The sequence below is a fragment of the Melanerpes formicivorus genome, unplaced genomic scaffold, assembly GCF_026170545.1.
Source record: "Melanerpes formicivorus ecotype bairdi unplaced genomic scaffold, bMelFor1.0.p_v2 SCAF_47, whole genome shotgun sequence".
Taxonomy (NCBI): Eukaryota; Metazoa; Chordata; class Aves; order Piciformes; family Picidae; genus Melanerpes; species Melanerpes formicivorus.
The window spans coordinates 1,663,812-1,689,934 of NW_027142399.1; the positions used below are offsets into that span (position 1 = coordinate 1,663,812).

Genomic DNA, 26,123 nt, shown 5'->3' on the forward strand with positions numbered 1-26,123 from the left:
GCTCAGCCTAGGCAACCTGAAACATTAGCTCTGGTCAGGCAGCATTTCTGACCAAGCATGCTTTCCAGCCAGACTTTCCCCTTATTTTGGCACAGCTCTGAGGTACCTCTCAGCACCATTTCTCTTCCAGGCACTGTCTGGACCCCACTATTACACCTGGGGTGACCACGGTGGCATTCTTGTGGCCATTGCACAAGGCACTGAGACCGACCAGCTCAAGTAAGTGGTAGGGGAGTAAGAAGGGGATTGTCAGTGACGCTCAGGCTGGGGCTGAGAGAGTGCCCTGTGATGGGTAGCACCTGGCCCTGGCAGCCCTCCCAATCTCCTTTCTCCAGGTACAGCACAAATGAAGGGGAAACCTGGAAGACCTTCACTTTCTCCGAGAAGCCAGTGTTCGTGTACGGCCTGCTGACCGAGCCTGGCGAGAAGAGCACCATATTCACCATCTTTGGCTCCTACAAAGAGAATGGCCACAGCTGGCTGATACTGCAGATCAACACCACTGACGTGCTGGGTAAGGGGACAGGCGGCATGGCCGTTGTTGATGCCGGTCGTGCAAGCGGCAGAGCCACCCTGTCTGCACCGCGCAGCTTTGCAGGCTGCACACACTGATAACCCATCCGCTCCCCACGCTGCACAGCCTGCCTCAAGCAGCTCTGTGTGTGCAAGTGAGAGCCTGACATACCCTCTCCAGGGGGCTGAGACTGAGGAAGGAATGTGAGAGAGGTTTTTCAGATGCCTAAACTGACCTAGAGACCTCAGGCTGTGACCCAAGCAGTCGAGTCCTCTAAGGCTTAGATTCCCACCGACTAGCATGGGAAATTGGGCACATAAATATGAACTGGGTGCAGGAGCACCTTTGCTGCTCTTACCCTCTGCCCTATTTTCCAGAAGGGACTCAAGAGAGATGCCCTCAAGTCCTGTTAGCAGGAGACTGACCTCATTGACCTGGCCATCCCCTAGAAGTTAGAATAAACCTTTATTAGAATAAACCAAACCAGGTTGGAAGAGACCTTCAAGATCATCATGTCCAACCCATCAACCAATCCAACCCACCCAAACAGCTAACCCACGGCACCAAGCACCCCATCAAGTCTCCTTCTGAACACCTTCAATGATGGTGACTCCACCACCTCCCCGGGCAGCCCATTCCATAGCACAATCACTCTTTCTGTATAGAACTTCTTCCTAACATCCAACCTGAACCTCCCCTGGCACAGCCTGAGACTATGTCCGCTTGTTCTGGTGCTGGGTGCCTGGGAGAAGAGACCATCATCTGCCTGTCTACAACCTCCCTTCAGGTAGTTGTGGAGAGCAATAAGGTCACCCCTAAGTCTCCTCTTCTCCAGGCTGAGCAACCCCAGCTCCCTCAGCCTCTCCTCACAGGGCTGTGTTCCAAACCCCTCACCAACTTTGTTGCTCTTCTCTGGACTCGTTCCAGCAAGTCAACCTCCTTCCTAAACTGAGGGGCCCAGAACTGGACACAGGACTCAAGGTGTGGCCTAACCAGTGCAGTGTACAGGGGCAGAATGACCTCCCTGCTCCTGCTGGCCACACTGTTCTTGATGCAGGCCAGGATGCCATTGGCCCTCTTGGCTGCCTGGGCACACTGCAGGCTCATGTTCATCGACCAGTACCCCCAGGTCCCTCTCTGCCTGGCTGCTTTCAGCCACTCTGACCCCAGCCTGTAGCACTGCCTGGGGTTGCTGTGGCCAATGTGCAGAACCCGGCACTTGGATGTGTTCAATCTCATGCCCTTGGCCTCTGCCCATCTGTCCAGCCTGTCCAGGTCCCTCTGCAGAGCCTCTCTGCCCTCCAGCAGATCAACTCTTGCCCCCAGCTTGGTGTCGTCAGCAAATTTACTGCTAATGGACTCAATGAGGGCATCTCCTGTGAGGGCTGTGGTTCCTCTGTCCACCCTTGGGTGCCCTGTCCCTCGTGTCCACACGGACGTGGCTGCTGAAGGCACTCAGGTCCCCTGTGCTCTCCCTGTGTCACTTCTCACTGAGGGCTTTGTTGAAAAGGAAAAGGGAAAAGAGAAAAAAAAAAGAAAAAGTCCTCCTGAAGGCTTGTGCCTATGAATGTTTTATAACCCATTTCAGCTTTGATTGCAAGGCAGCATTTTAATCAAAGAGCAGTTAAACCCAGCAGAGGAATTTGCTTGACTACAATTTATAACCAATTCCCCTGACATGCTGCTGGAAACAGATCTGTTTGGTAACCAGAACGACTTCATTAAAGTGAGGCATCACAGCTTCACTGTCACTGCCACAGAGCTGCTTGTTGCCTCCTGTCACCGAGCGCTGCTGCACGCTCAGGGATGCTTTCTGCTTTGCCTTTTCTCTCAGGGCAGTGCTAGAGCCTGGCAGTCAGGGGGAAGCTGCTCATTTTGTGCCATGGGTGGCAAGAGGAAAGGGGCAGTGGGCATTATTGTGGTGCATGGCTGGGTGCCAGGGTGCCTGCTGGGTCTCGATGCCACGATGCCAGTAGCTATGGCAAGAAGCTGAGGTTTGATGGATTCCCTCAGAGGCTGGGCTGACTGCTTGGCTCTTGCAGCTGCCCCTGGGAGGCCTTTTGGACCTCTTTTGAGCTCAAGGCTCTCTGCACCCCTGCAGTCCCTGCAGTGCAGCGCTGGTGCAGGACGTGGTGCTGCGCTTTGCACAGTGCTGGGCACGCACCAACAGCAGAGACTGAGGAACATCTGCAAGCTCTCATGGTTTTAAACCCTTGGTCTAGGGTGCCACAAGGACTGCACCTTTCTTTTATCCCAACCCTGCTGCTTCTTTTAGGGGTCCCTTGCACAGAGAATGACTACAAGCTGTGGTCACCCTCCGACGAGCGAGGCAACGAATGCTTACTGGGGCATAAAACCGTTTTCAAAAGGAGGACTCCTCATGCAACCTGCTTCAATGGGGAAGATTTTGACAGGCCTGTCATGGTCTCCAACTGCTCTTGTACAAGGGAAGACTTTGAATGGTAAATACCAATTAATGTCTTTTAGTCTGGGTTGAAAGTCTGAGATTAATATCTGTGACCGGTCGCTCAGAGTGAACAAACATCCAATTTACTTAGCTCTGTGTATTGCTGCTGGATTTTTATAGCAAAGGGGAAACTAAATAGACTGAAAACATCCTTTCATTAATAACAGGGCATGAGACTTAATTAATGCCTTTAGAGCCTTTTGGGAGCCTCTGAAAGGTTCCATAGAAGAGCAAAGTATTGTTAATCCATCACCACCTTTCAAGTGACGGTGGACAATTTCCCGTCACATATAGAGATCCTCCACTAAAAAACCTTTGTGACCCTTTAGCCACAGGGGTGCCACAGGCTCTGCCATATCATTTTTTCTGCAATTTGCTCATTACTGACACTGCACAGCTCTCAGGATTTGGAAACATGCTCTGGCAATCTGTTGCAAAGGTTTGGGGTTAGCAAGTGAACTGCTTTTCAGGGACTGGGCTTTCAGCAGCGCTCACAGCCAGACTGCTCGAGTGCCCAGTACATGCAGCTAAGGACAGGGGTCCAGACCTGCCTGGCCAATGCTGAAACAGAGAGGTGAGTCAAGCTTGTCATGAGCAGGCTGAGAAGAGGGCTGGTGGGATCTGATCTCTGCCACAGAATTGCAGCCCTGGGCTCCCTGCAAAATCAGCTTGACATAACCTCTTCCACAGCATTTTGCAAAGAACAGATGCACTGCAACTCCCATTTTACCAAGAGGAGAAGCCAAGAGACAGAGCAGTGACCTCAGCCAGCTAAGCAGGAGAAATGGGGCTTGTGGCCAGATTTTCAGGGCACACTGGCTCAGCTGTGCCTTGCTTCCTCACCTGCCCATGTCTGCTCAGGCAAAACATTTACAAAATAGTCTTGAGACATCCTGGAGACAGAAGCTGTCTGCCTACAAGCTATCATTATGCAACTAAATACTGCTAATGGACCTCTGAGATTCTTAAGGTTCTTAAAACTTCTATGCAAAACCAGAGCAGAGTAATAAGAGAGCATGGCTGCATGTTTGTCCTTCTCCCCTGTCCCTCCCTCCTTACATCTCTTTTTCTCCTTACACCTCTTTTTCTCCTTACACCTCTTTTTCTCCTTACACCTCTTTTTCTCCTTACACCTCTTTTTCTCCTTACAGTGATTTTGGCTTTAAACTGAGTGATGACTTATCACTGGAAGTTTGTGTTCCTGACCCTGAATTTGCTGGGAAACCATATGACCCCCCTGTCCCTTGTCCTGTTGGCTCAACTTACAAGAAGACTCGTGGGTATGTGTTGTACTTGGGAGGGCAACTTGGTCTTCTGATGCTGAGATTTGTCCTATTAGTGATGCAAAAAGCCCCAAACAACCACAAAACCTACACACCCCATAAATGGCAGTGAACAAATTATGTGTTTGGATGTATGTCACAACATCTAATCTATAACTAAACACCATCTAGCTGCTCATGGGGGTGTGTTAGCAGTTGCCATGGAATAAACTGCCTGGCTGTGTCTGTTGCAGCTACCGAAAGATCTCTGGGGACACTTGTGCAGGTGGAGACATTGAGTCACGGCTGGAAGGGGAGCTGGTACCTTGTCCACTAGCTGGTGAGTCTGAACAGGATTGCTTCAGGCACAAGGGCTTCTTTCTTCAAACCTTTGGCTGGTGCCTGAGGGACAACACAAAATTTACCAGGAGGCTCTCAGACAAAACCTATGGTGCAGGAGATGAAATGTCTCTGTGGGTTACAAATTCATCATCTCCTGGTCATGTCTAGGGGCCAGAGAATTGCTGAGGGACCTGCTCAGTTGCAGCCTCAGCCTGCAGTGCAGAGCCTTCTCTTGCTTCAAAGTCCTCAGAGCAGGCTGAAGGCAGGAAGCCTCTTATCCCCATTGCATCCTTGCTGTAGCAGGCTTGAACACAGCTAGAAGGACAGGAGATCAAAGATAAGCCCATCCCAGAGAAACCCTTGGGAAGGTACCACCCTAAGACAGGCCACCGTATACAGGTGAACGACTGCTTGGGGCCAGACTGAGGCGGAGGCTGCCCTTTGGTCTTCATGCCTATGCCTGCTAGACTACACCTCCGTCCTTATTTCCTCCTCAAGCACATGAAGCACTGAAACAGCCTCTTGCTGCTGTGCTGCCAAGGTTATTTGCATTCTGCTCATTAGAGCTTTAATTTAATCTGCCGTCACGAGCTGCGTGATTAGCATGCTCCACACAGCAGCTCCACACAGCAGCTCCACACAGCAGCTCCACACAGCAGCTTCACACAGCAGCTCCACACAGCAGCTCCACAGCCAGCCCAAGACAGGGAAGCAGAAGGGATGGGGCGGCTGAGCCGGTGCTGCAGGCAGGGTGAGCCCTGGGGCTGTAGCTGAGCAGACCCTTCAGAGAAGCCAGCCCTGCCAGCAGGAGGTTTCCCTGCACCTACCTAGGGTGCAAAAGCTATTCCAGGTGCAAAATGTCCTGGTGGGTGCCTGGGGAAGCGTTCCCTCTGCTGGGATTCATGCCAGCGTTGTGCTTAGTTTTCCTCCTCGTTCAGAGCCTGACATGTTATTCACCCCTCTGAGCCCTCTTGAGCTATTTGGAGAGCTGTGTTAGTCATGCCGAGAAGAGCCCTGCTGATTGAAAAACAAACCTGCAGTCCCCACCGGGCTGGGCTTTGAAGTGCTGTGCTCCCAGAGTATTTGCTGATCATCCTCAGATACGTGTTGGCTTGCACCATGGTAACACTTTCATGTACAGTATCTGTTTCGTATCTCCGTATAATCTCATTAGGGATGCACAGCCAGAGTTACTTACTGACATTAGCTTTACTCATTAATAGCATTATTGGACTTCAGTGGTGGTGTGCTAATGCCCAGGAGACTTTGTCCCAGCCCAGGATTCCATTACATTGGATTCAGTGCAATTTAGAAGCAAAACCTACTTTGGAATATTTGCTGCGGTGCCGCTGTGCCCTCGGACTCGCAGCTTTACATCACTGCCATCATTCTGGTGAGCTTTCTGAGGGACAGGAGATCAGTGTTTCCTTTCTAATTGGCAGCAGACTAATGTGTGAAGAAAAAGGTCACAACAGCTTTTGCTGTCCTGACCTCCTCCTCCTGCCCCTGGAGCAAACAAGGGCCGCAGTGTGTTCCCGGGCACGAGTGTGCGCAGGACCGCGTAAGGCTATTAGCCTGCTCTCATTAACCTAATCCCAGAGACAAAGGGCCTTTGCCTCCCCTATGCTGAGGTGCTAAAATGCATGGTCAGAGTGAAGAAAAAATACCTGGAATTCTTCTTTTGCCCCTTGAGTAGCCTAAACAGGCCAGAGGTGTCTAAACAAGGCGCTCCCTGTTCTTGCAGAGGAGAATGAGTTCATTCTCTACGCCACTCGCTACTCCATCCACCGCTACGACCTCGCCTCTGGTGTCAGCGAGGAGCTGCCCCTGGCTGGGCTGCGAGGAGCTGTGGCCCTGGACTTTGACTACGATCACAACTGCTTGTACTGGGCTGATGTCACCCTTGACATTATTCAGGTGAGCCAGGGAGAGGAACGGTGCCAGCTGCCCAGGTCATCGCTGCCCTGCACCAGGGGTGGGTGCTGCATACACACCCTGACAGGCATCTACTCGAGAGAGTCCAACCAGGGTGATTAAGGGACTGGAGTACTGCCCTATGAGGAGAGGCTGAGAGCCCTGGGGCTTTTTATTCTGGAGAAGAGAAGACTGAGAGGGGATTTAATAAATGTTTATAAATATCTGAGGGCTGGGGGTCACGAAGGAGAGGACAGGCTCTGCTCAGTTGCACTGGATATAAGGGACAATGAATATAAACTACAGCACAGGAGGTTCCACCTCAGTATGAGGAGGAAGTTCAGTATGAGGAGGAAGTTCTTCACTGAGAGGGTCACAGAGCACTGGAGGAGGCTCTCCAGAGAGGTTGTGGAGTCTCCTTCTCTAGAGACTCTCAAGACCCATTCCTGTGTGACCTGTGCTGGATTCTATGGTCCTGCTCTGGCAGGTGGGTTGGACTGGATGATCTTCAGAGGTCCCTTCCAACCCCTAACATCCTATGATCCTGTGAACTACCCATGTTTACCTTGGGTATGGCTTGCCTTGCATACCTGATGGCCCTCACCTTGAGGCTGTGGAGGTTCCTCATCCTTTTTTTCTCTTGTTTCCTTTTTTTCCCAGCGTCTCTGTCTCAATGGCAGCTCTGGCCAAGAAATAATCATAAGCACCGGGCTGGAAACAGTGGAAGCTTTGGCCTTTGAACCTCTCAGTCAGTTGCTCTACTGGGTCAATGCTGGGATTCCTAAAATTGAGGTACAGTTATGGCCACTCATGCTACAAAGAGGTGTCAGTACCTCTTTGGGACAGCCAGGCCTTGAGCTGGCTGCTGCCCTGATGTCTCATTGCTGGTGGAGCATTACTGAACACCAACCCTTGCCCCACATGCCGTTTTATTGGATCTAAATTGCCTCATGCCGCTTTATTGGATCGAAGTGCAAACAGTGGATGGTAACATTCGGCCCTGTATGCCTAAAGCAGGGTCAGGTTGTGAGGTGGAGCTGTGCAGCAGAAATGGGGAGGAAGAAAAGCACCATCCACGCCCAGCACGCTCAGCCGGCATGGGGTGCAGCCTGAGTGCTGCAGCAGCCAGCTGTGTGCCCAGTCCCAGGGCATATCAGTGGATGCACCAATCTGGCCCCCCTTGTCACCTGCCTCACAGGATGTGCTCCCTGTGCCCATGGCAGTTATGTTATGAACCTGTGCAGCTGCCCTGCCTCTTGCCTGCAGGGAGCACAGCCCTCTTGGTTTTGCTTTCGGTTCTAGGTTGCCAATCCAGACGGAGACCTGCGACTCACCGTCCTCAACTCCTCCATACTTGAACGGCCCAGGGCCCTTGCTCTGGCTCCCCAGGATGGGTGAGAAAGCATCACAAGCAGTCAAGTGCCCTGTTGTTCCCCAGGGGAACCACACCGGTGCAGTCCCTCCTGAACCACTACACCTATTAGAGGCAAACACAAGGAGGGTGCTGCATGGAAAGCTTTGTGAGGCTTGGCCCTCAAGGGTGTGATGAAGGGACAGGGGTGGGGGTGGGGTACAGCTCACAGTCCTGCCCTGGGTAGCCCACTCCTGCCATTCCATGCCCAGCTAAGGCACCAGCTGCCTTGGAGCAGAGGTCACAAACTGGTTTGTACTGTCAGTTCAAGTGCTGTTTTCCTACCCATACATACCTACTAGTAAATAACTATTCTTGCCAGTAAAAACTGCTCTGGTCAGGGGAGAAAGCTGCAGTGATGCACGAGGAACTGAGCCACGCTCAAATCCAAGAGCCAGATGCAGTTTACATCTTCCTGAGCGTGGTTTTGTGGCGGCTCCTGCGCTGCAAACGTAGCACTGCCAAATCTGGGCTGCCTTCAGCCGGCGTGCACTGACGCAGAGCAGTTCAGCACAGGGTAACCCGCGGCTGCACTCTCACCACAGAACCTGAGGCTAAATCAGCCTCGCTGCTGCTTTGTAGATCTGCTGCTGGCCTTCATTAGAATTGCAAAGAGCTCCTTCTCCAAAGGCATGTCTTGCAAGAGATGTGGAATGTAAAGCCTTCAAACCTCTGCTTCCTAACCTGTTTCCTTTTGATGAGCTGCTTTGCTATCACTTGGAGTAACTCCCCCTCTGCCTGTTGGCAGGCTGATGTTCTGGACAGACTGGGGAGACTCCAGAGCTGGCATTTACAGAAGTGACATGGATGGGTCAGCAGCTGGGTGCATCGTTTCAGAGGGTGTGAGGTGGCCAAACGGCATTTCCGTGGACGAACACTGGATCTACTGGACCGAAGCCTACATGGACAGGATCGAGAGGGTTGATTTCAATGGGCTGCAGAGATCTGTGATCCTGGACAGCCTCCCTCACCCCTATGCTATTGCTGTATTTAAGGTAGGTATGCAGGGACTCCTTTCCTCTTGGCATGTGTTTCCATGGCATGCTTGCTCTGAGGTTGGTCTGTGTAAGAAACAGGTGGCAGGGGGGTGTTGAGCATGCTGGGTTTGGAGGGTAGGAGTGGGTGTGATGCTTGCCTGTTTTCTGCTCCTGGCACCTTTCCACAAAGCCCTGAAATGGGCAGGCAGGTGCAGCTGAAACTGGGACCAACATCCTTGGGATGCTCAGCATGCCCCATCAGCAGCACTGTGCTGTCTTCCCCAGACTCTGTGCTCAGCAGATGCTGCTTCCCCTCCTGCTCAAACCCCAGTTCTGGTTTTCCTCACCTTCTTTCCCTTGGGCTGGGGAGACTTCACAGTCTCTATTGCCCCACATACCTAGGTGGTTGGGGTGCAGGTAACCACTGATGGCCCTGGCAGTGCTAAGAGCAAAGCCTGTGTTTCAGAATGAGATCTACTGGAACGACTGGTCACAGCTAAGTATTTTCAGAGCATCCAAAACCAGCGGCTCAAGAATGGAGATCTTAGTTGGCCGATTAAATGGGATCATGGACATGAAGATCTTTTACAGGGGAAAGACAACAGGTAATGGCATGAGTGTGCAGATGTTCTTTCCTGCAGTTTCCACAGGTTCCCAGGCCACTGGGCCCTCCTGGCTCATGTCTCATCAGGCTGAATATGTTCCTGCAAGGTTTGAAGTGCCCAGGTGCCATTGTAAGGCATGCATTTCATGAGCAGCACACCCTGCTTTTGGGCTGCCAGGAGAGATGCTCCCTGCCAGGGACAGAGCCTGTGGGGCAGTTGGCTGTAGTGGCACCTCATAGTTTAGGGTACAAACCCTGGCCTTTCCATGCAAGGTGCAGTGTGAGTGGAAAAAAGGAGGAAAGGAAAAAAAGAGTCTCAGAGCTGCACCACCTTTGTCCTCCATTTAGTCATGAGTCTGGGCTGTGATAAGGAGGCTCCTGCACGATGAATCCGCTGAAGGGATTGGCTTCATTGTCAGATGGTTATAAGACCATCAAAGGGCTTTGCCAGTCAGCAGCCTGCAAGAGAAAGGGAGGACATGTAAGGCACTTGATCTCCTTGGAGCAGATGGCTCTGTGTGTTTCTAAAGCCAGCCTCAGCACTCAGTGCTGCAGAGCTGGCTCCTGGCAGGGGTGTGAACACAAAGCCTGGGGTGGCAGGTAGAGCTGGGCTTCCCGCAGCATCTCCAGCTCTCTGTCTTGACAGTGTCCCCTTCCTCTTTGCCCTTGTGCCAGGAGAGAATGCCTGCATCACCAAGCCCTGCAGCCTGCTCTGCCTGCCCAAGTCAAATAAAGGCAGGAGCTGCAAGTGCCCCGAGGGGGTGTCCAGCACTGTGCTGCCCACAGGGGAGGTGAAGTGTGACTGTCCTCATGGCTACCTCATGAAGAACAACACTTGCATAAAGCAAGGTAAACCCCTGCTTGATTCTTAAGGTTTTTACCTTTTTGAAAGGTCAGCATGACCTCTCCGCTGCCCTTTGAGGGAGGAGGGGTAGGGCCTGTCTCCCGAGAGCCTCTCCTGCCAGCTTGTTTTTGTTTTCCCTTTGGCACCAGAAAACACGTGTCTGCCCAACCAGTACAGATGCTTCAATGGGAACTGCATAAACAGCATTTGGCAGTGTGACAACGACAATGACTGTGGGGACATGAGCGACGAGAAGAACTGCCGTGAGTGTCCTGCCTTGCTGCTGGCCCCTCCAAAGCTGGAGCTCTGCTGTGTCTGCCCTGCACCTCAGCCCAGGGGCCACGCTCCCTTCAGAGTCAGTGAGCACCACACTGAATCATAGAATCAACCAGGTTGGAAAAGACCTCAGAGATCATCAGGTCCAACCTATTACCTAATACTTAACTCCTCCTGACAACTAAACCATGGCTCCAAGTGCCACATCCAGTCCTTTTTTGAACACCTCCAGGGATGGTGACTCCACCACCTCCCTAGGCAGCACATTCCAGTGGCCAATTACTCTTTTGGGGAAGAAATTTCTCCTCACCTTGAACCTAAACTTCCCCTAGCACAGCTTGAGACTAGGTCCTCTTGTTCTGACACTGGTTGCAGGTACAACTTCCTCCTTTCAGGTAGTTGTAGAGAGCAATAAAGTCTCCCCTGAGCCTAAACAGGTTAAACAACCCCAGGCTAAACAACCCCAGCTCCCTCAGCCTCTCCTCATAGAGCTTTTGCTTCAGACCTCTCCTCAGCCTCGTTGCCCTTCTCTGAACATGTTCAAATATCTCAATGCCCTTCTTAAATTGAGGAGCCCAGAGCTGGACACAGTACTCAAGGTATCCTCCTTTGGTAGACATCCCAAGCTGGTCAGATGAGTCTTGTCCTGCAAGGACCAATCTTTCCCCATGTACATGTCTAAAATTGAGAGAGACTGGTGCCAGCTCTCATGCAAGGGCAAATCTTTGTCTCTTGCAGTAATTGTTCTGAGGCTGATTGATGGCACAGCCAATGCTGTGGAAAAGAGTGCAGATAAAAAGTGACTTTCTGTTCTGCTTCATGTGGATGTGTGCCTCCTGCTGAGCTGATCCCCAGAGAGGTGGCTAGCCCCTCTCTGCTTTGTGCCCAATAATGTCATTGAAATACAGTAATAGCAACTGGGGCTGCACTGACAGCAGCTGGCAGGGTCTGCTCCTCTCCCTTCACTCTCCTGCACCAGGTACACAGCCTCAGGCAGCAGGAATCGTTTTCTAACCTCCACTTTCACCACCTCCTCCTTCTCTCCCTCCCTGCTGCATTAGCCACCACCGTGTGTGATGCCGACACCCAGTTCCGCTGCCAGGGCTCAGGGACCTGCATTCCACTGTCCTACAAATGTGACCTGGAGGACGACTGTGGGGATAACAGCGATGAAAGTCACTGTGGTGAGTGCCCTGAGTCAGACCTGCAGTCCTGTCCTGTGCAAGGGCAGAGAGCCAGCAGTGTTTTAGGGCAGGGTGCTACTCACAGACACTGCTTTACCTGCTTATCCTGCCTAACAGCCACCTCCTCCCATCCTTTACTGGGTCCTGGGAAGTGAGGGATGAGAGAAGAGAGAGAGGCCATGTGCTAATTCTGCCCCTTGTTGTGGTCTGGCAGGGACACCTCTGTGTCAGCTCTCCCACTCTGCTTGGCTACTGCTGCGACCTGACCCCAAATATTTGGTAGAGGTTACAAGCTGACCTTAGGCAGCTGCCCAGCAAGCTCATGGGTTGCTCAGTGGTGCCATGTTTGTGGCCATCCACCTCCAGCTTAGCCAGTCAGAGAGCTGGGCTGTTGAACTGAAAGACAGAAGAGGCTGGGAGTCAACTCTTGGTCATTCAGGAAACCATGCTGTCAAGATGAGTCTGCTTTGCAGGGCAATTGAGTCTCACTTCTAAGACACCAGCCTCCTCTCCTCAGTCAACAGCCCATGTGAAACTTTTTCTCCTCCTCTCCCCTGGCCCTGACATCTGACCTGGCTGTGCTTGTTTGCAGAGGCTCACCAGTGCAGAAATGATGAATTCAGCTGCAGCTCAGGGATGTGCATTCGTCGCTCCTGGATGTGCGATGGTGATAATGACTGCAGGGACTGGTCTGATGAAGTGAACTGCACTGGTAAGCCCTTTGATGTGATCAATAGTCTGTTGCAAACATTCCTTACTTGCAACCTGAGGTGCTATAAGGCATCAGACGATGTCTTGTGCCTCAGTTTCCCTGCTAGGTAGCTGAGCCACCCAGCAAGGTAGCTGGGCAGCTTGCAGCTCAGCTCAGGGTGGTGTCATGCTCTGAAAGTGAAAGGTTTCTTCACTCCAGTGCCTTCAGCAGGCCTTGGGGCTCACTGTGAATTTGCTGACAGCTTTGTGATGCTCACAGAGCGACCCAGCATTGCCTTTTTGCTGACAGCTTTGTGATGCTCACACAGCGACCCAGCTTTGCCTTGGACTTGCAAGATTGCACTGACAGGCGTGCCTCGCTGTGTGATGGCCACAGGGCCACCCACCTTCTGTGCACCAGCCAGCAGTGGCTGTGCCTCTGAAGCTCCCTGGAATGGGAGAATGAGTCTGTGGCTGCTGGGCAGTCAGGGAAATCTTCTGTGCCTCAACCTCCCTGGGCAGCCTGTTCCAGTGTTCTACCACCCTCGTAGTAAAGAACTTGCTCCTGATATCCAATCCAAATCTCTTCTCTAGTTTGCAGCCATTGCCCCTCGTCCTGTCACTGCAGGCCTTTGTAAACAGTCTCTCTCTGTCCTGGGGCTCTGGCACAAGGAGCTAGGGAGATCCCTTTCAGGCCTCCCAGCTCCCTTGTGCTCACCCCCTGTGGCCTTTGCTGTGCCTTGAGCTCACACAGGGTTTCTAGCACGGCGCTGGAGCTCCTGGTCGTTAGTATTCCGAGCGCGCGGCTCCAGGAGCAGGTTTAATTTCTATTGGTATCACTTATCTCTCATATGAGTTTCTCCAGAGAGAGAGAATTACTCAGGAAAGGAAGCTACTTGAGGAGGGAAGGAAAAAAAAAAATAAGAGCCCTATCAGGTTTGTAAAGCTGAAAGCTGAAATTATCTAAGAGGATCACAATTATTTGAGCAACATTTCATTTGACTTCACCGGCTGCAATTATTGCTCTTATCTCAAATAATTACATTTCACACTGCATACCTAATAGAATATTACTGCCACCAGATTCTGCTATTTTGAAATATCTGCGAGTGCATGTCACTCTCAGACCTGAAATTCCGTAGCAGGCAATTTAATTAAGTTGAACATGGCTTTTCTTCTCGGGAGCGACGAGTGCTCTCCTGCCTTGAAGAGCGGCATTTGTCTGCGAAGTGACAACGCAGGCTAGGCGTCAAGCGAGATGTCCCACAGGCAGAGAGTTCCTTGACAGGAGCTTAAGGAAAGCCAGAGCCCTACTGCCAAGGAAAGCCAAAGGGAATTGTATTTCTAATGCGTGTTGGCCACACGGAACAGCCTTGCCTGTGTTAATTAAAGGCTGTCCCTGAGTCTCTGCTGCCCTGCACAGGGCGCTCTGATGCTCTGCCAGGTCTTGCAAAACTGGATAGGATAGGATATGATAGGATAGGATAGGATAGGATAGGATAGGATAGGATAGGATAGGATAGGACAGGATAGGATAGGATAAGATAGGATAGGATAGGATAGGATAGGATAGGATAGGATAGGATAGGATAGAAATTAGAATAGGATAGAAATTGGAATGGAATGGAATGGAATGGAATGGAATGGAATGGAATGGAATGGAATGGAATAGAATAGAATAGAATAGAATAGAATAGAATAGAATAGAATAGAATAGAATAGAATAGAATAGAATAGAATAGAATAGAATTAACCAGGTTGGAAAAGATCTTCAAGATCATCAAGTCCGACCTATCACCCAACACCATCTCATCAACACCAAGTGCCTCATCCAGGCTCTTCTTAAGCACCTCCAGTGATGGTGACTCCACCACCTCCCTGGGCAGCACATCCCAATGGCCAATCTCTCTTTCTGGGAAGAATTTCTTCCTAACATCCAGCCTGAACCTCTCCTGGTGCAGCTTGAGACTGTGTCCTCTTGTTCTGGTGCTGGTTGCCTGGGAGAAGAGACCAACCCCCACCTGGCTACAACCTCCCTTCAGGTTGTTGTAGAGAGCAATAAGGTCTCCTCTGAACCTCCTCTTCGCCAGGCTTGCTTGCTTGCTGTGACATTTCTTGCCATCTCTGGCAAGGTGCTGCCACCATCACCTTTGCTCTCCCACACCAGGGGCTGAGATTGAAGGCAAAATGCCTTCTGCCTTTGAGAGAGCTCAGGGAGGACTTGACTAGCCTCCAAAAGCCATTGCTGAGGCACAGCAGGCTTGTAAGCGAGCATGGCATACAGAGACAAAGACCCAGAGAGAGCCTGGACCCCAGCAACCTCTTGCCTGGGGCCCTTGGGATGCTCTGAAGCTGCACTCAGAGCTGGACCCTGCCATGCTGTGCAGTCCTGGTACGGATGTGCAGCAGCAGGGCCTGGCTCAAGGTATGCCACAGTGCATGGGGAGGCAGTGGTGCCCCAGGCTCAGGCAGTCCCCCTGGCTCTGGTTTCAGCAGTATATCACACCTGTGAGGCCTCCAGCTTCCAGTGCCACAATGGCCACTGCATCCCACAGCGCTGGGCCTGTGACGGCGACGCCGACTGCCAGGACGGCTCCGACGAGGACCCTGCCAGCTGCGGTAATTGTGGAGGGGGCTCTGCCACGGGGTGGGAGGCATTCCTTCAAACTCCCTGAGGTGAGCCTGCAGCAGACTTGGGGATGATTCACAGGTTGCACTGGGTTGGAAGGCACCCTCAAAGCTCATCTTGTCCAAGCCCCTGCAGTTGGCAGGGTCACCTCCAGCTAGATCAGGCTGCCCAGGGCTGCATTGAGGATGATCTTGAATGTCTCTAGGGACAGAGCCTCAACCACATCCCTGGGCAACCTGTTCTAGCATTTCACCACTCTCCTTGTGAAGAATGTCCTGCTAATGTCCAACCTCAATCTCCCCTGCTCCAGTTCAAACCTTTGCCTCTTGTCCTATCACTCCAAGTCCTTCTAAGCAGTCCCTCCCCAGCCTTCCTGTAAGTCCCCAAAAGCAGGCAGACACAGGGAGAAGGCACCTGGGGCTGTGCCGTGGCTTTTTGTAGCCAGATAAAGGCAGCTTTAATAAACAAACCAACCACAAAACTTCCTCCCAATTCTGAATTTCAGAGAAGAAGTGCAATGGCTTCCAGTGCCCCAATGGCACCTGCATCCCAACCAGCAAGCACTGTGATGGCATCAATGACTGCTCTGATGCCTCTGATGAGCAGCACTGTGGTGAGTCCTGGGGCCATGGGGAGCTGGTGAAGCCCTGGCAAGAGAGGGCTGACAGCTTCCATGGTCTGCCAAGCCTGTCTCTGGCTCACTGGGAGAAAAGCCCTGCTAGGATAATGGGAAAGCCTTAGTTAGCGTTCCCAAGCCCCCTGGGAAATCAGCTGGTCTGCAGATGTCAGCGAAAGGCACAGTAGGCAGGGCTGTGAGGGCTGGGGAGGCTGTGCTGTCAGGAGCTGTATTCAGGGAGGTCACCAAACCCTTCCTGACATCTGTGCCAACCCACTTGCACCCCAGTGTGTTACCTGAAGAGGGCAGGGACAGAGCTCAAGCGATTTGTGTTGGGAACTTCCTGTAACTTCCTCAAATCCAGTTGCTGCACACAGGTCTGTGCAGATCACAGCGAGTGGCATTCCTGCTGCCAAGGACAGCAGGGGTGCCATCCCCTCTCCTCCTCACCCCCCATCTCTCCAGAGCCCCTGTGTACCCGCTACATGGATTTCGTGTGCAAGAACCGGCAGCAGTGCTTGTTCCACTCCATGGTGTGCGATGGCATCATCCAGTGTCGAGACGGGTCAGATGAAGATGCCAACTATGCTGGCTGCTGTAAGTGTGATCCTGGGCATCTTGGTGAGATGAGGCTTGGATAGAGCATGAGACCAGAGGCACAGAGAGGAGAATGCACTTGTCTGGTTATTTGAAAGCTGCCAGATCTCTGGCTCTGAGCTGTAGTGCTCTGCTTACAAATCCATGATTGCCTCTGAGTGTTCTGCTTCCTTCCTCCCTCCTCAGCAATAAGCTTCCCTCAAAGCTTTGCACTTTTCACTAAATCTCTGATGTCTCCCTGTGCTGTCCTGCAGCCCAGGACCCCGAGTTCCACCGGACCTGTGACCAGTTCAGCTTCCAGTGCCAGAATGGTGTATGCATCAGCCTGGTGTGGAAGTGCGATGGGATGGATGACTGTGGAGATTACTCTGATGAAGCAAACTGTGGTGAGCAGTACCTCAAGGTCTCTTGAAGGCATAGCTCCAGCCTGCTTTGAATTTCAGGAGCACAGAGCACACTCTTGTGTGTGTGTAGCATTCTGCTTGCACATTGCAGGGTGTCTTACATGGAGACCAGTAGCATTTTCCTCATACTGCAGGTAGGTTAACTAAAGCACAATGAACAATCCAAAACAGCTGGCACATACTGTGCTTGCCTAAGTCATATGTGACCATATTTACTCCACAGATTCCCAGCTTAAAGCAGACAGGCAGTTTGCAGCCAAACTCAATATTTGCTGCTGTTCCCTGGGTAGCTGCAGGAGCTGTACCCAGCCAGATGAAGCAACTCTGTCTTCATTTCAGAGTTGCAGGGGTTGCTTCTCCATTTCTGCCATGCTCTGTCTGGGTTTTGCTCTGGTTCTGAGATCATAGGCAGTATCTGGCCATGAAGCACCCAGCACGCAGACATAATAATAGTGGTGGCCACAGGCTGGCAAGGGCTGGAAGGAGTGGGGATGCTGAAGATAAAAGGGAAGGACCCTGCCTGTGCTGCTCAGGCAAAGAGAGTGATGCTTTCTGGGCTAGCTGTAGCCCAGCCTGAGACACTCCCATGCCTCAGCTGTGTTGAAGACTGGTGAGGTGACTCTGGGGCTCACAGGGCTCTCCTGTCCTTGTCAGAAAACCCAACAGAGGCCCCGAACTGCTCCCGGTACTACCAGTTCCAGTGTGGGAATGGGCACTGCATCCCCAACAGGTGGAAGTGCGATGAGGAGAACGACTGTGGGGACTGGTCTGATGAGAAGGACTGCGAGGGTAAGGGCGCAGGGCACACTGCTCTGCTTGTGGGAGCCCAGGCCAAGGCTGGGTGGTGGCACACAGAAGGACCACTCTCAGCATCTGCTGCTTGGGACAGCCTGTTCCAGCCTGCATGGCTCCAAATTCTCCACATCAATGAGCTGTGTGCACTCTCATGCCTCTTTTTACTCTGTGTTTCTGGCAATCCTGATCAGGAGCTGTGCAGATAGCACACAGGTGAAAGCATTGGGCCTGCAATGCCTTACCTGCTGCCCCACCTCCCTCCGCTGACAGTGGCTCTTGTTCTGCTGGGAAGAGCACAGCTTGGAGCAGGTGCAGCAGAGCAGGCCTCTCAGATCAGCTCTCACTGGTGTACTTTCAGGCTCTCCAGTTCATCCCATTACTACCTCGACCCCACCGACCTGTTTGCCCAATCACTTCCGTTGCAACAGCGGTGCCTGCATCATGAACAGCTGGGTCTGTGACGGCTACAAGGATTGCACCGATGGCTCGGATGAGGAAGTCTGCCCTACTTCACGTAAGTTTTTCTCTTCCCTACCCCTTCCCTTTTTCTTTGGGATCATAGAATTGTTAGAGCTGGAAGGGACCACCTCAGAGATCATCTAGTTCCAACCCCCCTGCCACAGGCAAGGACACCTCACACTAGATAAGCTTTCCCAGAGCTACATCCAGCCTGGCCTTAAAAACCTCCCGGGATGAGGCTTCCACCACCTTCCTGGGCAGCCTGTGCCAGTGTCTCCCCACCCTCATGGGGAAGAATTTCTTCCTAACATCCAATCTGAATCTACCCATTTCTACTTTTGTTGCATTCCCCCTAGTCCTATCACTACCTGACACCCTAAAAAGTCCCTCCCCAGCTTTCTTGGGATCACATCTGCAAGGCCTGTCAGCCTTTCAGTCTCAGAGTGTCGACAGATTACAGGGCTAAATTACACTGTGGTGTAAAAGCCCTCCTCTCTCCCTTAAGTCAGACCCTCTGCCACCTGCTGGGATGCTGCTCCAGCTTCACATGTGGTATGAATTACTGCTGCAGCAGATCCTTGCTTTAAATGTCACATTTTAGACTGTATTGGGTCATGGGGAGCAGGGCAGCAGAGGGAGTTTCTAACCCACACCTACGCTGAAGGTCAAAGAGAGTTTATCCTCGCTGCAGTCCTTGCTAAGGCTTTTAGAGCTCTGAGCTGGAGGAGGACATCCCCTGCAAACCAAGTTGCTTTTCCATCCCTCTGCAGTCAGGAGAGAGGATGGCTTAGGCTCATCCCAGCCGAAGCCATCCACCTGCTGGATGGGAAGAGATTGCCATCTAGTGGAGTTGGGACCTGGGGACAGGTTTTAGTCCTTGCTGGAAACAGCGGCAGCCTGGCTGTGCCATGGGTGGTTTCCTCACTTGCTGCTGTGCACAGGACCCAACGCCACAGCCACCTCCCCAGCACTGCCAGGACGCTGCAGCAGGTTCGAGTTCGAGTGCCAGCAGCTGCACAAGTGCATCCCCAACTGGAAGCGCTGCGATGGGCTGCGGGACTGCAAGGACGGCACAGACGAGAGGAACTGCCGTAAGTGTGAGCAAGGGAGAGCAGGTCACAGGATGTTAGGGGTTGGAAGTGACCTCTGAAGATCATCCAGTCCAACCCCCCTGCCACAGCAGGACCACAGAACCTAGCACAGGTCACACAGGAACACATCCAGATGGGGTTTAAAAGTCTCCAGAGGAGGAGACTCCACAGCCTCTCTTGGCAGCCTGCTCCAGTGCTCTGTGACCCTCACAGTGAAGAAGTGTTGAGGTGGAACCTCCTGTGCTGTGGTTTATATCCATTACCCCTTGTCCTGTCACAGGGCACAACTGAGCAGAGTCTGTCCCTTCCCTCTTGACACTCAGCCCTCAGATATTTATAAACTTTATTAAATCTCCTCTCTATCTTCTCTTCTCCAGACTAAACAGCCCCAGGGCTCTCAGCCTCTCCTCATAGGGCATGAGCTCCAGTCCCTTAGTCATCCTGGTAGCTCTCCATTGGACTCTCTCCAGCAGATCCCTGCTGGGCTCTTTCCTTTTGGAAGCCCTTTGTGATGACAGGGAGGACACCAAGGAGTTCACTGCTGGTGAAACCCTTACAGTAAAACAGAACTACAAAGCCCAAACAATTGGTGCTATTCCCATCAGAAGTCCATTTGTTGTTTTCTGTGGGATAAGCTCCAGGTTCTTCTGATGCCACCATGCCAGAAGATGCAGCCAGAACTAGACAGCCCCATCACTGACACACTCTGCCTGAGTTCCATCCCTGTCATGTAGCTACCAAGGTGTCTTTTGAAGCAGCACTGGCCTTGCTAGGAGCCCTGTGCTGGTAAGGGAACTTTCCTGCCTCAAGCCCTAAACCCATTCTCCCATTTCTGCCATTTCAGCTACACACAGCACCCTGTCATGCCCTAATGGTTATAAATGTGAGGATGGAGAGGCCTGCATCCTGCTGACAGAGCGCTGTGATGGATACCTGGACTGCTCGGACAGCAGTGATGAGAGTAACTGTACTGGTAAGCAGCAGCCCTCTCCCATTTCTTGTGCCCTGCTCTGTCCTGGATACCTGACCTTTCATTCACAACATCCTAGATGTATCTGCCTCTGTTCAGTTGTCCAAGGAACCTCCTCACCTAATCATCTGGGTGAAGCTTCCCTAACACACGGACAATTCGTCTTTGTGCAACCTCATACAGAAAAACAACTTTAGGATGGGTAGGAGCAAAGCTGCCTGATTTTCTGTGGCCCACGAGTGAAGCAACAACCTCCAGCTCTGCTCTCCTTTGCAAGGTGACCCTGGGAGCCATAGCACATGTCATGCTGCCATCCCTGGCCCTCCCACGCTGGCCTTTGGTGGCCCTGCGGAGGCAGGCAGGAGGCAGGCAGCAGCCCGCCCTGGGCAGATAACAGCAATCAATCACTGCCTCTGGCCAGCCACGAGGTTCAGCCGTGTGCCTGCTGAACTGCTTGGGGGTTTGAGCATCAATCAGGGTGTAGTTCTTTAATTAAGTATTGATTGGGACAAGCTAGCAGGTTCAGGGAAAGGGGAAGGAGCTGCCAAGATTCACAGCTCAGCTGCTAAGCCAAGGGGAAACCATCTCATTTCCCTTGGACAGCTTGTTCTGCCGCGCCAGTCCATGGACCTGCATGCCTGCTGGGTTTCATTTCCAGTTGGGTAGGGAAAGTGAAGCAGCAGCAGCTTGGCTTCACTCCAGTTGGTTTCTGTACAGCACTGGGAATGAAGCTCAGCACCCTTGCAGGGCCAGGCCACAGCACTTGGATGCAGGCTCCAACATGCAGTCCCCAAAGGGAGAGAGCAGGGAGGGGTCTAGCAGGAATAGGGCATGGGTTTGGGCCATTTCAAACAAACACCTCCAGTATCCCCCACTGCCAGTGCTGGACTTCATGGTGCTGTTGTCCCCTAAATGCCTTTCCCAAGGTCAGATGGCAGATTCAGCTGCAGAGCTCATGTCAAGGCAATCCCCAGACTACTGCTTAATTACCAGCTTTTGCCTGGATCCTTCTGCTGCACACAAGATATGATAAGGAAAACCACACAAAGGCCCTGGGTGGCTTACAGTGACAGCACAGATTCAGTGCACAAGCAGAAGATTACCTTGGTTTGCACTGATCAGCCTTCACTCATGTACTTCCAAAATGATGTTTAAAAGTATTCCATCAGCAGCCACACTTTATCTTTCTGTAAGGGAAAGGGCTTGCTTGCATGCTAAAGCATAAGGGCAACCAAGATATTCTGGGGAGAACCAAGCTCCAAACTGCCTTCTGATGAGCCTGCTCTTCTACACCCACATAAATTACACATCTAATTTGAACGGTTCACATACTCCAGTCACACTTTCTACCTCTACAAGTTGTTTGTGCCATGAACATAGCTTCTGTTTCTGTTCTGGGCAAAGAGCTTATTCCTTTCCAATGGAATAACTTTCCTCATTGCCTGCTTAGATGACACCATCGTGTACAAAGTCCAGAACCTCCAGTGGACTGCTGATTTCTCTGGTGATGTCACTCTGACATGGGCTCGCCCAAAGAGAATGTCCTCAACCTCCTGTGTCTACAATGTCTATTACAGGTACCCTGTACATGTCTATTGCATGATCCATTGCTATTTGTATCCAGCAAAGGGTAGGAAGGGCACAAGCACAGGCATCAGGGTGCCTGCATTTACAGCAAAGCTCCACACAGAGCCGGGCCTGAAAGACTGCAACCCAGTTCTGCTTGGAAAATCTTTTAGTACTTGGTTGCAAAGGAGATCCAGAATAGCTGTAACTAGGGGGCATTTGTGAAAAGCTGTGTTTGTTTCCTCCCTGGTTGTTTACTCAGTCAGTAATGCAGCTATATTTGGGGTATTTTTCCACTCGGGTCTTCTCTTTGTGGGATGGTTAACAATGAGAACAAAGTCAAGAAGAAATTAGAGCACAGCAGTTACAGAAAACCTCAGAGGACAGTCACTAAGCTATGTTTAGTTCAGGCTGTCAAAGAGCATCTTTTCCAGCCCTTGGTGTGGCCTTACTGAAAACTGAGCAGCAAGCTCTTAGGGTGCAGTGGATGGTTTCACCTCCTGACTGGAGGGCTGGGACTCTCCCGTGCAGGTTGGTCGGTGAAAGCATTTGGAAGGTTTTGGAAACCCACAGCAACAAAACCAACAGCATTTTGAAAGTCCTCAAGCCTGACTCCACCTATCAGGTGAAAGTGCAAGTGCAGTGCCTCAGCAGAGTCTACAACACCAATGATTTCATCACCCTCCGGACACCTGAAGGACGTAAGCAGACCTGCGTGGTCCTATCAGTCACCTAATGCACTCCACTCCAGCTCAGAAAGTAGATCCCTGTTATGAACAAAAGGAGTCTTTCCACAGGCCTGGGAATTGTGTTGGAGCTGGGGGCTCCCTGCCTAACGTCAGTTCTGCACTGAGTTACCAACCTGCCCATGACTTAGTGGTTTAATGTCACTGGAAAGTTCATCTCTTCTTACAGTGCAGTGAGGAGTCTGTGGGGCTGTCAGTACTGCCTGCTAGGAGCAAGATCTTTCTAGCTACAGAATGGAAGTCAGGCTAAGGAAGGGGTGCAAAATAAAGCAAAGAGCTTAGTGAAATTCCAGCTTCACATTATGAAGAAGGTTTCCTTTCTCCAGAGCAGGGGAGAAAGGAACTTGGGACACAGCTGCAGGAGTGAGACATCTCCCATGAGCCAGAACCACTTGGCCATTCCCACACTGTCTCTACTGTTCAGGGAGACCCTGCTTTCCCCTGTGTGATCCAGACACACACATATGACTAACACCTCTGTTTCTCTTCCTAGTACCAGATGCTCCCTTTAATCTTCAGCTGTCCCTGAAGAAAGAAGCTGAAGGAGTGGTGATGGGCTGCTGGAGTCCCCCCGTGAATGCCCATGGCCTCATACGGGAATTTATCGTGAGTCCTGCTGCCCAGCTGGGGCCGGTCCAGATTGGTGGCGGGACAGGGAAGGCTGGTGGGACTCACAGCAGTGTGGACTGGTCTGACTGAATACAGCTCTCTCTGCACAGGGGTGCAGGCCACAAACAGGGCATTTTGTGTACAGGAAATCTGCTGAGAGCATTGAGCAAGTTGGGAGAAGAAATGCTGCAGGGCTGTAGGTAGTGATGCAGCCCTCAAGCTCATCATTTCATTTCTGTCTTTCCATGGTGGGAACGGAGACAGGGATGACAAGACTCAATATGACTGATAGAAATCATCCAACTTTATTGTTCCACACTTCATTATTTATAGTCTTATCTTATGCATAGTTAATTCTATTCTAATTTAACACATACAATTGGTTTATCTCTGAAAGGTTACATTTGTTTATTTCACAACTCTGTGGTTTTTTTCTACTCAGTCTAGTTCCTCTTCTTCCCAGCTTTTGCTTCCTCCTTATCTTGTTTGTCTCTTCTCAAGGTCAGCCTGACCTTAGCATGCCAGGCAATCAGCACTTTTCCACAGCCCCTACTCCATTGCTGTATTTTCAACAGAAAATCCTTCAAGGCCTAAATTACACAGATGTGCCTGGGACTCATGTCCTTTGCCCTTAAGCCAATCCTCAACATTTCCAAGCTTTCATACTTCTTTCTACTGCCATTTTGACACAGAGAGAGAGCTGTAACCTTGTTGACTATGGAGCCTTCATTCCTTGTTTTGGTGCTCCTAGGTGGAATACAGCAGGAGTGGGTCCAAAGAGTGGTCATCCCTTAGAACCACCAGGAACTACACCGAGATCGAGAACTTGCAGGTCAACACCCTGTACACCGTTAGGGTGAGTGTTTTCAGAGCTGTGTCTGTGCATGCTCTCATCACTGTTCACTAATTGATACAAGCCCTGCACTGTCAAGTACTTGCTAAGAAATTATGTTGTTAAAATCCTGCCTTTACTGGCAGCCCACAATGGGGGCTTGGCATTTGCTTTGCTAACATACATAGTTTCAAGGCCTGGACTAAGGCCCTTGATTTTCTCCTTTTCCCAGAAGGCCAGGCTGTATTAAGAAATCTGCACTGCTAATTGCCCATTCCAATGTCACTGCAATTGCACTGGATCTAGGCCAGAGATAAATTTGGTCCTCACTGTGGCACTGGGAAAAGAAGCAGATCTGCCTGTGGGGAATGCATGCATATGGGAGAGGCTGGGTAATTATAGACAGAAGTAATAAGAATAGGAAATGAAAGCCTGCACAGTGAGCCCTGGGAAGTATTTGCTGTGCCATTGTCCATCCTTCCTGTGCTGCATGAGCATGGGTTGTTGGGGGAGGTGGGATAGCAGCCCCCCACTCCCCAGGAATCACTGTTATTCTCACAGACAGTTGGAACAAGTCCTTCTTTCCATGGTATTCCTTCCTGTACTAATCCCTTCCTGAATAAAGCTTTAGACCTGGATTCAGTGCACAGGCTACTCTGGCATGGTTCTTACCTATGCTATGGTCATCAGAGTCCAAAGCTCCTTATCTTGATGGACCCCTCATAAAGATCTCATGAGAGAGCAGTTATCTGCAATGAGGACACACCACCCTCCTCTTAGATTCCTTTAATTGACTTAAAGTAGTCTGCTTTATCTCTGTAATAAGCATTTTATTGCCAAGTAATTAAGCTATTGTTTGCTTCAAAGTCCTTTTCCCAAGAGCTCTGCCACATCCATAACCTTGCTTTAACCTCCTCCTCTGTTTGCATTATACAATGTTGGCTCATGTTAACCAACCTTCTTCTTTGAAAAGGTTGCTGCGGTAACTAGTCGAGGAGTGGGGAATTGGAGTGATTCCAAATCCATAACCACCATAAAAGGCAAAGGTAAATGTTGCTGTTTCAGTCAACTTGAACAACAGAGCAAAAAGGCAGAATGTGTGCCTGAGGTGTTAGCTTCAGCATGCACAACCACCTCCTGGTCCTTTATTCTTCCCTACTGAGCATTTTACACTGTTTAACACCTTGGCTGTGCTATTTCGCTTAACTTGGGCTGCCTCAAGGTTCAGTGGCAAGTGTGAATGGGTTGCTGACTCTTCCTCTGAGCTCTGCAGCACATTGGGTGGAGGTACTGCGCTGGAAGTGGGTGAGAAGCCTGTTCAGGATGTGCCCCTTTCTCCTAGACTGCAGGTGGATTCCTTCTGACTCATGTAGGCTAGATCCTACCTTCAGATAGCCAAGGTGTGCTACCATTAACTCCTTTGCTGCCTCTGGCTGAAAGGCTGCTTCTTCATTCTTCTCCTGTGATTCTCCCATCCCTATGATGGTTTCTGCATCTCACATAGGTTAAAACATCACAAGAGCCCTCTAGCTCCCAGGTGCTATCACAGTATTGCAGTCTGACAGCAGGTACATTCAGACAACACAGTAGATAATTTCTTTCCAAACTGTTTCTAGAAAAGCCATTTGAAGCCATTTGTATTCGTGCCAAGTTCTTCTTCCAAACCTGTATCCTGATGTCAAAATAGTCTGCTAGTTTGTTAGATGAAAGGGCATCCTCCCTGTGGTGGAGGGAAAGAAAACACCATGCAACCTGAATTGCAGGATTCAGATAATAGGAAGTACAAGAGTACCCAGTGCTCAGAAAAACAGAGGTAGAAAGAGGCATCCTAACTTTCCCCTCAGGTTTTGCATGAGCATTTGGCAGCTAGCCCCACCAGTAGCTCCTGACCTCTTTCACCAGTTCCTCAGAAGGCCAGAGCTGTTAACTGGGGTATGGGCTTGTCCCACTGAGTTCAGAAGTAAAACTCCTGTGCCTTAACCTCTCTGCTTCCAGCCTGTGCCTAGCAAGGCACAGATAAGGCAGGTTTTGGGTGGTTGACTGAAAAATGATGGAGGAACAGCAGCATGCCAATGCCTTCTCTGAGGGACATGAAGACAGGCAAGGTTGGGGCTGGAAGGATGGATGATGCCTGGTCTGAGGGATGGTTGTCATAATGAAAGCCTGTATTTTACCTGTCCCCTCTGACTAAATATTTCTCTGTGCTGCACTAACAGCTACTTCTCTTTTTCCTTCCAGTCATTCCTCCACCTGTCATCCACATTGAGAGATACAGCGAGGACTCCATAAGTTTCAGCCTAAAAATGACTACTAGTGTCAAGGTA

General features: G+C 51.1%; 1 protein-coding gene across 2 annotated transcripts in view; it reads left to right on the forward strand.

The window, feature by feature from the left end:
* Positions 1–26,123, forward strand: part of SORL1 (sortilin related receptor 1) — a 59,621-nt gene that overhangs the window by 21,051 nt on the left and 12,447 nt on the right. The window contains exons 12-39 of one of the 2 annotated variants that reach the window (XM_068159988.1): positions 131–219; positions 336–514; positions 2,790–2,976; positions 4,133–4,261; positions 4,498–4,583; positions 6,330–6,502; positions 7,160–7,291; positions 7,802–7,893; positions 8,659–8,905; positions 9,354–9,492; positions 10,167–10,340; positions 10,485–10,598; positions 11,673–11,795; positions 12,388–12,507; positions 14,979–15,104; positions 15,620–15,727; positions 16,196–16,327; positions 16,582–16,713; positions 17,386–17,520; positions 17,885–18,040; positions 18,927–19,076; positions 19,921–20,049; positions 21,497–21,623; positions 22,144–22,313; positions 22,852–22,964; positions 23,719–23,823; positions 24,773–24,845; positions 26,038–26,120. In XM_068159988.1, coding sequence (XP_068016089.1) covers positions 131–219; positions 336–514; positions 2,790–2,976; positions 4,133–4,261; positions 4,498–4,583; positions 6,330–6,502; positions 7,160–7,291; positions 7,802–7,893; positions 8,659–8,905; positions 9,354–9,492; positions 10,167–10,340; positions 10,485–10,598; positions 11,673–11,795; positions 12,388–12,507; positions 14,979–15,104; positions 15,620–15,727; positions 16,196–16,327; positions 16,582–16,713; positions 17,386–17,520; positions 17,885–18,040; positions 18,927–19,076; positions 19,921–20,049; positions 21,497–21,623; positions 22,144–22,313; positions 22,852–22,964; positions 23,719–23,823; positions 24,773–24,845; positions 26,038–26,120 — 3,723 coding nt within the window. The remainder of the gene's footprint in view (positions 1–130; positions 220–335; positions 515–2,789; positions 2,977–4,132; positions 4,262–4,497; positions 4,584–6,329; positions 6,503–7,159; positions 7,292–7,801; positions 7,894–8,658; positions 8,906–9,353; positions 9,493–10,166; positions 10,341–10,484; positions 10,599–11,672; positions 11,796–12,387; positions 12,508–14,978; positions 15,105–15,619; positions 15,728–16,195; positions 16,328–16,581; positions 16,714–17,385; positions 17,521–17,884; positions 18,041–18,926; positions 19,077–19,920; positions 20,050–21,496; positions 21,624–22,143; positions 22,314–22,851; positions 22,965–23,718; positions 23,824–24,772; positions 24,846–26,037; positions 26,121–26,123) is intronic. The other variant, XM_068159989.1, reaches the window with a different exon arrangement.